At 37.6% G+C, this 12,193-nt stretch overlaps 1 protein-coding gene across 1 annotated transcript in view; it reads left to right on the top strand.

The window, feature by feature from the left end:
- Window positions 1-12,193, top strand: part of Prex2 (phosphatidylinositol-3,4,5-trisphosphate dependent Rac exchange factor 2) — a 295,598-nt gene that overhangs the window by 201,141 nt on the left and 82,264 nt on the right. The window contains exons 32-33 of the mRNA XM_028769792.1: window positions 1,818-2,035; window positions 6,109-6,211. Of these exons, the coding sequence (XP_028625625.1) occupies window positions 1,818-2,035; window positions 6,109-6,211 (321 nt within the window). The remainder of the gene's footprint in view (window positions 1-1,817; window positions 2,036-6,108; window positions 6,212-12,193) is intronic.

Genomic DNA, 12,193 nt, shown 5'->3' with positions numbered 1-12,193 from the left:
CTCTCTCTCTCTCTCTCTCTCTCTCTCTCTCTCTCTCTCTCTCTCTCAGTATTTTAGAGCTAGCTTCTCACCTGTTACTAAGGTCATCCTTGAGCTTCTTAGTTGAAGCGATTCTCCAGTCTCAACCCTTTGAATATCTGGGAAATCCTGCCACAACCATCGTGAAATTTTCCTTTTGATGGCAGGATCTCAAAATTATATCACAAGGACATTGCTACAGGTAGAGGGTAAATTGTGACAATTTTAGAGCCCATCACACTTGGAAGCTTTTGAGGATGAATGAGTTGAGTCAAAACAGAAGACTTTCTGTTACTTGGTTCACTGATTTGTGGTTTATTTCTTGATTAATAACAAGAATTACAGTAAAAACTTATACTTTTTAATTTTTCTAAAGACATTTCATAGATTTTTAAATAAATTTTATTGGGAAGAACTATTATTGTTTCCACAGTTTTAAAAGAAAAATGTTTTTGAGAATAATAATAACTAGTAGATTGTATTCATTCAACTTAGATCTTTAATATCATGAAAGTTCACCAAAATACTCTCCAGTGAACAACTTGAAGAAATAGCAAAAAAGCAGTTTTGAATTTCAAATTCAGTTTCTTTGGTTCCAATGGTGGCTCTGGACTGCATAGCTTTTTCCAGTCTTGACGTGGCTGTTTTAGCAGATTATGTTGGTGTTGTGTGTGCTCATGTGGATGTTTTGAGGTGGCTGTTTTAGCAGATTATGTTGGTATGTGTGTGTGTTCATGTGGATGTTTTGAGGTGGCTGTTTTAGCAGATTATGCTGGTGTTGTGTGTGTGCTCATGTGGATGTTTTGAGGTGGCTGTTTTAGCAGATTATGCTGGTGTTGTGTGTGTGTGCTCATGTGGATGTTTTGAGATATGGTCTCACGTAGCCCAAGATGCCTCAAACTCAGGATGTGGTTCAAGCATGTCTCTTACTATGACTCCTGCCTCAGCTTCCCAGGGTTGGGCTTACAGGCAGGTGCTACCACATGTAGCTGGCAAAGGCTTCTTTTGTTCTTATTTTTATTTTTCTATTCGACCTATGGTCCCTTTTCTTATGTTTTCACTCACCCTTCCCTTTTATGTGTGATGTGGCATTTAAACAATAGCCAAGTTACCCCGTCATTTTAGCTGTAAAGTGCTATTTTTCTATAGAAAAAGTAGATCCATCTACTAAATTCTCTACTTAAGCATTTCTATCTTTTGGAAATGTTCCACAGTTATTTAGAAGCCAAAGATAAAAAGTGTATTGCTATGATTTTGGCTTTTAAGACTTTTTAAAAAATAGGTTTTTTAAAAGAACTTTATATGTAAGCCCTACATCATTCACAAGGCCCTCTCTTCCATATCCTACATTTACCCCCTCCCAAAGTCATGATTTTTTCTTGAATTATTATTGTTGTAAGCATACACATATGTAGACACACCCCCTCACACACACCCGCGTACATATGACCACTTGGGATTGGATAACCTGTGTGGGAGCTCATCTGTGCAGGAGCCAGCCTGTTCCTTTCTATGTAGCCATTGACCAGAGGCAGCATCACTACCATTCCTATTCTGGGACATTTTGTGTTTTCATGTCTGTGCCTGTTGTTCTCCCCTCCCTACTATCTCTGAGTCAGTATAATACCTATCAATATTTCTGTGTATGTCTCTACCCACTTCAGGGTTCCCTGGCTTTCCTGGAACTCACCACATAGACCAGATTGGTTCCAAGCTCAGATTTTGTGCTGGGATTAAAAGCTTGGTCGTCACACCTGGCTACTGTAGGAAAGTTTCCTATGTGTTCTTTTTCATCACAGATAGTGAAACCCAGCTCCGGAGAGATATAGTTTTCTGCCAAAGTCTTGTGGCCACTGTCTGTGCCTTCTCTGAGCAGCTCATGGCTGCCTTAAACCAGATGTTTGACAACAGCAAGGAAAACGAAATGGAGACTTGGGAAGCCAGCAGGAGGTGGCTGGACCAGATTGCAAATGCTGGTGTGCTTTTTCACTTCCAGTCACTTCTGTCACCAAATTTGGTAAGTGATCTTATGACTGCCATTGCCTGCATCTGCTGTAACCTGCATGGTCACGTGACCATGTATCCACCGCAACATGCATGGTCAGGTTGTTACCAGATATGAAGCAGTTGGTCATTTCTCCCTCAGTATCTCCTTCCTTGTTTCCAGTCTTCGATACTATAAAGGGAAATTTTTCACTTCGTCATTTAGGCTTTAATAAGAATGTAGAATGTATTTCTTCTTTTCTGATTTTATCTCTTGTTTCTGTCTGCTAAGCTGGGAAGAACTTCATTGTTAGCAATTCTTAGATCCTCAAGCACTGACTGGGACAAGTCATGAGAGGAAAGCGGGTTCTTGTAAATCCATTCAGTCCAGAAATAACAATTCCCGGATACTAGAACTTCCACTGACACTGATAATCTGGGACACAGTTCACAGAGCAGTTACTGTGTGGCAGTGTGTTTAAACTTTTCCTGTGCTATACCATTTCAGTTGTTCCTTTGCAGGAGAGTTCTCCATTAACGATAAGAACACTAGCATGTACAGAAGAAAATCCCATGCTGAAGTATGGATAAAAATGAAAAAAAAATTCTTGAAATATAGAAAACTTTGGGATTTTCATGGAGACTTTCTATAGTCTTTGTGATGTCCTAGTGCACAAATGTCTACTTTTATTTGCATAAACATTTGAGGGCTCATAAACAGAATTCTGATTTTTGAGCATGAGAGACTGTTTCATCTGTTAACGTACAAGTAGAAAATGCAGCTACCAAGTATCATGTTTTTAAAACAAATATAGTTGTGTTGATATATCAAAATAGCACTTTTCTAACTGTTGAATAGAGATGTGATTGTTGTACTGCGCATTCATAGAAGATTCTGGAATGATAGGGTAAGAGCATCCATTTCATAGTGGTTAAGAGATACAAAAGTAGATTCTGTGTACTCCACATGGGCAGCAAATTACTTACTTGGTTGATTTGAAGTAAGACACTTTAAACAAGTACTTAAAAACGAAACCCATATCATACTCTATGTAAGTTATGTATGACAGTCAGGTTCCTTCCTAACAATGTAGCAGTATTGTTGACTGGGTAAATTAATGTATGTGTGAGTGAGATTTAATTTCTATTCTATTCTCTTTAAAGTTTTTGATATCTAATCAGTTGCTGCTGCTTTAAGCTTAATATTAACTGAAGTTTCCAAGAATAGATATTTAGAAATCATAGGAACAATACATTGCATAGATTATAATGTATAAAGAACTCTCAAAACTCAAGAATAATTTAAAAATGACCTAATTTAAAAATGGGAATTTGAATAAATACTTCTCTAGAAGATGTAAAAATGGTCATTAAGTACATGACAGATAGTACCAGCTGCCATTAGATAAATACAATTCAGGACACAAAGAAAGAGCCTGTTACAATAACAAATGCTGGTGTGGATCTATAAAAATTATAATCCTCATGTGATTATAAAATAACACAACCTCTTTGGAAAACAACTTAACAGTACTTCAAAACATTAAACGTAGTTCCTGTGTTCCTGGAATTCTAGTCCTTAGGTAATAACCAAGGGAAACCCAAACTTCTATTCACTTAAGAACTTGTGACAGGGGCTGGAGAGATGACTCAGTGGTTAAAAGCATTGAGTGATCTTCCAATGCACCCAGGTTCAATTCCCAGCACCCACGTGGCAGCTCCCAATTGCCTGTAACTCCATGGATCTAATACCCTCACACAGACATACATGTAGACAAAAAATTTCACATAAAGGAAAAATAAATTACTTTTGAAAAGAACTTGTAACAAATAGTCCTGCTGATCTTATTCAATTTTAGCAACTCAGGTGTTTATCAGTGGATGACTAAGTAAGTCAAATATTTTCTTTCACATTATAAAATCTTGTTCAGGCATAGACCAATTTGTAGTACAGGTGACTGTTAAACTATATACATGACTCTTGGAAGCACAGTCCTAAGGAAACTAGCTTGGTAACAAAATGCACAAACTGTTTTCTTACATTTGGATGAAACATGCTGAGTGGATACATTTCAGAGATCAAAGGAGACGTCTGATTGCCTGACGCTTAGAACCCCAGTGCGAGTGCCTACAGGTGCTCACTTTTCTTTGGTCCTCATGAAAATATTCTTAAATTAGATGGTGATAGAAGTATCTCAGCTCCATGTACACTGAACACTCTGATCTGTGCTTTCTGATTGGTCAATCTCACTCTGAATTATCTCAATAGAACTGCGCTCTTCTAAAAACATTTACATTTATTTCAACAGCTTATGTTTCAATCAGAGTTTACTGGGAAAAACTCTAAGGAAACCTTTGTATTAAGAGCATAAAGCTCTGAAAATCTACATGCCAATAGCATACAGACTGAGCAGTTTATATTTAGGAATATATACATGTATGTACATATGCACATATGTAGACAATAAGGATCAGTGAAAAAAAAGAGGTTATTAATTTGGAGGAGAGTAGGGAGAGGCACATGGGAAAGTTTAGAATAAAGAAGGGGAGGGAAGAAATTCTGTAATTAAATTATAAGCTAAATAAACATACATACATACATACATACATACATACATACATACATGAAAACTCAAGCTCAGCTGTGACTATGGCTCTCTGAAAGCTGCAGTCACCAGGGCTGTGTTCTCTGGAGCTCTAGACCCAGCCAGTTTTTACTCAATTCTGTCACATTTGCTGAAACAGTGTGATTCACACTGCAGTGTTCAGAGGCTGAGATGCCTGGGACATTTCTCCTCACTCTGTTCCCTGATATGGGTTTTAATTTTTTAGCTGTGCCATAAATTTCCAGGTACAAGACACTTTTCTAGTGCTTCAGAGGGAGTTTTCAAACTTGGGAGATGCTCAAAAGATGAGAGCTCTTGTTGCATGTGCATGAAGACCTGAGTTTGAATCATCAGCAACCACTTTTCTCACACACAAACACACACACTGGTCATGCTGCCTTGCATGCCTGTAGCTACTTTTGTAGTGGACAGAAATAGGAAGGGATGGTCCCTAGAACTTGCTAATTGGCCTAGCACCAATTCAATAAGAGACTGTCTCTAAAAGATGGAAAGACATAGAGCAGACGTCTGGCAACCACCCCTAACCTCCACAGGTATACACACACACACACTCGACACCTAACCTCCACGGGTATACACACTCACACACTTGACAGCGTATCTCAGACACACTATCCTTCAGGTGTTCACTATGGGCCTGTCGTATTAGGAGTTAATACATTTTCTACAGAGTACTTAGGTTCATTATGATGACATAGTTAATCTTACATATAGAAGTTATGTCTCAATATGGCACTTGTTTTCTTAATAGCAGGAATTACCCTCTCAAACAAGTTCAACATGCTTCTTGAGATTCAACAATCTTCTCAAAGCTTATTGTATGCTGAGAGGGATGAATCTAGTGAAAGAGCTTTAAAGAATTGTTGTTGTATCCATTGAAAATGTCATTATAGAAATGAGACAAGTACTTGAAATGAATTAGATTCTTTTTTCATATTTTAGACTAAAGATCTCACAAAGATTGTGAAAATTATACTTGTGTGTAAGTTCCTTGGAAGACAAATATATTTATATATGGAAATTGCTTTTGTCAGAGTTCTAATAAGTAGTAGTTGAACAACAAATAAATTATTATAAAACGAATGTCTGTGACTTAGTATAGCTTTTAACTTAAAATTAAGAGTTTTCTATTTCTTCTTGTGTGTAACTTTGTGAGATTTTAGAAGAAAAAGACAAAAAGCATAGATTATTTGTAAGCGAGTTCAGTTTAATTAGGTTCTATCTACAAGCTAGACTGAAAAGTATGTATATGATCATTTAAATATTAATAAAATGCAAAGAAAGAAAACTTTAAAGCCATACAAGTAACCTCCCACTATGTAGGACTTCATTTCATTTTGAACAGAGAGTTCTCATGGATGTGTTGACACTAGTCAACAAATAAGATGGAAGAGAAGTGATTTTGGTTTTGATTTGCATTGTGCTGTGAACTCTGACAGTACATCATCCTGATCTTATAGATTCTTTTTCTTTATTGTAGAAAGATGAGCAGGCCATGCTTGAGGATACACTGGTTGCCCTGTTTGATTTGGAAAAGGTTTCCTTTTTCTTCAAACCATCAGAAGAGGAGCCACTGGTTGCAAGTGAGTAACTGTGTGTCTAGGGTGTTTCTGGTTGCAGATGTTAAAATCTTTTCATTCTATTTATATAAGTAGAGTGATTGAAAAAGCCCCTTTAACTTAGGCATTTTCCAACATTAATGCTGTCAAAAGCTGTATTGTATAAGTCATACTTGAGTAATAGTACTTGTTGTGTGGTGAACCCATGGATTAATGTTCATGTCTTTACATCTTTGTAAATGGCCATCACTCTTCTACTATTTCAATCTTGTCATAATTGTTTCAGAAGAAGATGTCTACCAGTCCAGAAATGTTCAATTTGTTTATAGAAACAGTTTCATGTGCTTCCTGTTTTTTATAAGTATGTGGTTCCCATGAATTGTAATAGAATATATGTGTCTTCAGAGTTGGAAGTTCTTATTCATCTTCTCAATTGCTAATATGGTAGATGGAGACTCAATAGATACCCATTTCAAATTTGATGAAATAATGATAATTATTTTTTATTTGTTTTGTCAAAAACTTCTTTTGAATGCTTACTTTTTGCCAGCACTATTCTGGGTACCAGGTTCAAAGGAGTACTGAGCAGACGGTGTCTTCTGCAGATTGTAAATCCAAGTGAAGAAAAAAGTGACAAGTCAGAAAAACAAATTAATTTCATGTTAAGTAAAAAGTAACAATAAAATAGATCAGAATGTAAAGGTGAATAAATAGAGTAAAAGTTTCTCCTAGTAGAATGGGGAACATCTACTGTAAGAGAGTAGAGCTCTGAAGGAGCTGAGGAAGAGTCACACAGATATTGGGAAGAGTGTCAGACTTCAACTACCAGGTAAAGGAATGTTGAGCATGCGCTCAACAAACCAGCCTTCTTGGCCATGGTAGAGCAACTGGGGAGAACAGAATATGAATTCAAAGACAAGACAGGACCATGTAGGGCTTCCTGCCATTGAGATGTCTCCGTGCTCCTGGTTGCCAGGTGTACAACAGGACCTTGTTTACATATCCAAAAGGTTTCATCTCACTGTAGACCATCCTGAAGACAAGACAGAAGCCCTTAGACCACTTAGGAAGCTTTTGAGTAACCCAACTGAGAAATCAGTAAACCAGACTTGAGGAGACCTGTGGGGATGCTGAAATTAAAAATATCGATACTATTTCTATTACTTTATGAAGATAGGATAGAATTGTCTCTAATTTTCATTTTTTACTTGTGAAAAAGAAAGAGCATGAATAAAATGATGTAAGTTAGTTATACTCAAGAGAGAATTGTTATCTGGCAAGAGATGGTAAACTTTTTTTTTTTTTTGAGACAGGGTTTCTCTGTTTGTAGCCCTGGCTATCCTGGCATTCACTCTGTAGACCATGCTGGCCTTGAACTCAGAAATACGCCTGTCTCTGCTTCACAAGTGCTGAGATTAAAGGCATATGCCACCACTGCCTGTCGGTAAATTTTGGTTAAAATAGTTTTTAAATAAATCATGAGTTTTCTGCTTATGCATATAGACGAATATAAATTTTTACTTGAAGGTAATAGGAAGTTTTAGTGAAGTAATACATAAAATGATTCTGAGATGTCACCTAATATTCATTCTTTAAAGTGCTGCTTGAGGAGCTATAAGCCCTCAAGAATATTCACTGTCCTCTGTGGTTTCAAACTGACATTTTTGACAAAAGAGTAAGAAGCTCTGAGAGTTATTTTCACAGTAAAAGACATCGATGTGTTGGACACATGCTAAATATGAAAGGTAGTTGTAAATAAAGTTAGTGTTTAAATACATCTGTGCCCATGACAAAGCACTCATGGGGGTGTTGTTTAACAATGTCTTTATTGCATCTCTTTGAAGCATAACTTGGACTTCTGAAGACAATTCTCTATTAAAGTACCAGTTTCAATGCTGTATAACTATGCCATTAAATAAAAATAAAGAAAGGGAAGCAAACCATTGGGGGCTTGTGAAAGGAGTTCACACATAGACATTCAGGAATGAAGTTTATTAGAAGAGTTTGGAAACCATGAATGAGCCTTGAGTGGGAGAGCATTAATTAGAAGGATTCACTATAACTAAAGCATCATAACCTGGACCTTCCTTAAAGGGAAGGAGATGCTTCCTCTTACAACTGAGAGAAGCTTCATTTAGAGATGGTTTAGTTAGGTGTGCTTTTAGCCCCAGGGTTCTAAAGGGAGAGCCTAGGGAGGTGGATTTCTGTGAGTTCTTGGATGACTCATTCCCTTAGTGAGTAGGTGAGGCCAGCCGATCACAGTGAGAAGAAGAAAGATAAAGCCACCATGACAGGGTTAGTTCAAAGAAGAGAGGTGCTGTTGAGGGCCATCGGCCGCAGTCAACCGGGTTCACCTGAAAGAGAGGCTGGGAAGGGACAGGAGGGCGGGGAGAGATGAAGCCAGGACAAAGGTTTCTGATCGAGGCTCAATGCTTTAATGTTCAGCTTCTAATTTAAAGGGGATAACCCACCCCCACCCCCAGAGTTCCTTCTTGCTTCAGCCGGCTGGGGGTGAGTGCTGGGGGTGAGTGGAAACCATTCTGCTGGAGGTGAGAGGACTCCATAGGTAATCGCAGGCAGGCTGGAGATGTCTCAAAGCAAGCTCAGCAGGAAGTCTATTCTTCTCAGCTTGTGTACCAGGCTACAGGCAGCCAGAGAGGCGCCAAGGGCAAAGCAAGCACCATCTCCACCAAGGGCAGGAAATGCCTCCAGGCCATACCTCCAGAGTCCTATTGTTTGGTCTATTGTGGTAAACAAGGTCTCATCTCTTAGGCCTGCTCAAGGCTGGGGGAAGGGCACAGTTCCCCCTTTTTAGTTTTATAAGATACGAGCAGTGCCAGCAGCTGGATGGGGTATAATATTTCATCCCATCTAGGGTACAGAGTGGCTGGGCGACCGTGTATGTCTTAGGTTGGCATCTATATTACTCCTATATTACCCGTCATTGAGGAACATACATAGCATATTGATGTAAGCTGCTGTCTTAGGTTGATAGGAGCTCAAGACACTCTTACCCATCATTGACTAACCAGCCATCAATGACACACTGTTTCCCATAAGACCAAAACCACATTCAGACCAAAGGACCTGGGGGCATGCACTAGCTGCAATTCTTCATAGAGATGGATAACTGCCACGATGAAAGCTGAGCTTGTTGAGAGTGATCCTGTGTGAAGGCAACCTATCTGCTTGAGACACAAGGTTTACAAGGTTAAAAGCAACATGATTTATCCAAGCAATGTAGACAATAAGGTTGGAAGCGGAAGTGTTCCAGTGTCTAATCCAACTGCTGGTTGACAGGGATTTAGACACAAAGTCTGGCCACCACATATAGTGGGTGGCTTTAAGTATTGATGGAAACTACATGCCAGGTTAAGTCTGCTGGCAGATAAGGATTTTGAGCCATCATCATCAGAATCACAATTATTAGGCTCGAGATCTGTGTCCACTTGACGGACCAATCTTTCAGGGAGCCATCAAGGCGCCTTCAGAGAAATCCCAAGAACAAAGGGCTATAAGTTTGGGGGGCTGGCAGAAAGGTTTTACACCATGAAGATTGGTTTGGGATAGCATAGTTGACAAAGAATGTGGAGGAGATAGATACTAGTTAGAACCGTAAATCAAGATCAATATAACTGTAAACAGAACAGCTTCTTAGTTCTGTCCTTTGTGCATCCATTCTTATTTCTTCAGGGTATAGGGTCTGGTTTCTTTATAAAGGAGTAGGCCTTGATGGGCCTTGATGTAACATCAACTTTCCAAGCAAATTTAAAAAAGATGATAAGAGAGAGTTCTTATTGTGAAAGCTAAGTCAGTACCCAAGATTAATCATTTGTTACTTAAGTGGCATAAGAAAGTTAGGGTTTGTTAAATTTTATGGCAAGTAGTTTTGTTTTTCCAGCTGTGTAGTTTCATCTTCCTGTTGTGCTTGCATCATCTTTCATAGAGCTCAAATTTTGAATTTTAATGAAATCTAGATGATCAGACTTTAATTTTAGCAGCTGTGCATTTGGTGTTTTTTCTAAGATGGTATCATCCACAATCACCTGGCTTTCACCTGTGGTATCTTCTAGGCTTTCCGCAGCTTCTTTTTCATATGTATATGCCCAGGTATTCCAAAAACAGTCGAAAAGCCTATTTTGTTGCCTTTGCTTTTTTGTCAAGGATAAATTGGCAAGTCACATGATAGTAGTTCATGTGTCTAGACTGGGGTTCCATTTGTCTACTTGTCGAGTCTTTATCCATCAGAACATTGTCTTAGTTTCTGTAACTGTGGGGATACCTGGAGATAGATAGTCCCTATCCTCCATTTCTCCTCCTCCTCCTCCTCCTCCTCCTCCTCCTCCTCCTCCTCCTCCTTTTTGTCCTCCTTTTCCTCCTTCTTCTCCTCCTTTTCCTCCTTCTTCTCCTCCTCAGCACTATGTTAGTTGTTCTCAATCCTTTTCCTGATCATTGAACTTTGGAATCATTTTGTTGATATCCATGGATACCTTAGAATTTTAAGAGATTGGATGGAAGTTGTATATCACATCAAAAATAAATAATATCTTAACAATATTGAGTCCTCTTAATCATGAACGTAGGCTAGTTACCCATTTGTTTCCTAGTTTGTTTGTGTTTGTGTGTTATGATGTGTGTCAAAAATTTTTCTAACATTAATCTTTTATATATTTTAGTATATTTATATGTATTTCATTTTATAGCATGCTAGTACAAATAGTAATGTGCTTTTAATTTTGAATTTTGTTGCTGACATATGGGGAAATTGTTAGGTTTTTGTATATTAACTTTGTCTCTTACTTCTTTGATATATACGTATATTAGCTTCAAAAAACTTGGTTCATCTTTTCAGATTTTCTTCCATCATTGAACATTGTATCTCTAACCAGAAGTTTACTCTTTTCTTAGTGTGTCTGTATTTCATGTCCTTTTCTTCTATGCTTGATTTAGTGGGAACAGATAGTACAGTATTGAAAACAGGTAGTGAGAGGCATCATCGTCCTTGTTCCTGATTTTAGTGGGAAATCATAGTTTCTCACAAATGTGATATTAGCTATAGCTTCATATATGCTTTTCATGCTGAGGAAGTTGGATTTTTGCACCTATTGATTGAGAATAATTTTTCATGAATACATATTATATTTTGTCAAATGATTGTCTTGTATGCTGCTAGATTAGGTAGCGTTTTTTGGTCTATTAATACAATAGATTATACTCATTTATTTTTTTATACCTTGTGTAAATCCCTTCTACTAATGGTATATAGTTGTTTGCTAGATTCAATTTGCATATCTTGGGGTAAGTTTATCTCCATGAGAATTATAGACAGGAAAACTGTTCTCATTCCTTCATGTGATATTGATTTTTTACTTCACAATAAACAAGATATTGCTAATTCATAGTAACTTTTACTTCCTTGATTTCTTTCTGCCTTTATTTTATATCAGTCTGTAACACACATGTGGCTGCTGCATCATTGTCATTCTTCTAATAGCATTATCCACTTAACTCAGCTTTGTTACACTGATGGGAAAGAATAAACTCATAGAGTTTAATAAACAATGTAATGTGTGACAGATATGGAAAAAGTAAATTATGTATATATTTACCAGGCAAAACTTTATATTTTCTTATTTTTGTCTCTGTTTATGTCTCTGTCTGCTCCCTCTTTCATTCTATCTCTTAATCTCTTTCTCACTCTTTTTATCTCCATCTGTCTCCATCAATCTCTTCCCCTCTCTTCTCATCTTTTTCTCTGTAGCCCAGGTTAGGCTGGAACCCGACACCACCCAGTACAGGTGTGAACTCCCATGCTTGATGGGTATTGTTATACTGGTTTTGGTTTTTAAGTTTAACAACCAGAAATAAAAGATTTTACAATCATGAAAAAGGTATTCTTCTACATCTTCAATTGAGAAACCTATTTCTATTTCTTAAATCAAATTACTAATGTATCTCTATGAAAGAGTTACAGCAATAAGACAGTCATTAGGATGTGGCATAAAG

Source organism: Grammomys surdaster, unplaced genomic scaffold (genome assembly GCF_004785775.1).
Source record: "Grammomys surdaster isolate TR1022 unplaced genomic scaffold, NIH_TR_1.0 64, whole genome shotgun sequence".
In the NCBI taxonomy this organism is placed as follows: Eukaryota; Metazoa; Chordata; class Mammalia; order Rodentia; family Muridae; genus Grammomys; species Grammomys surdaster.
Note: the sequence above shows the minus strand (reverse complement) of the source record. Positions and strands in the feature narration are given on the sequence as shown.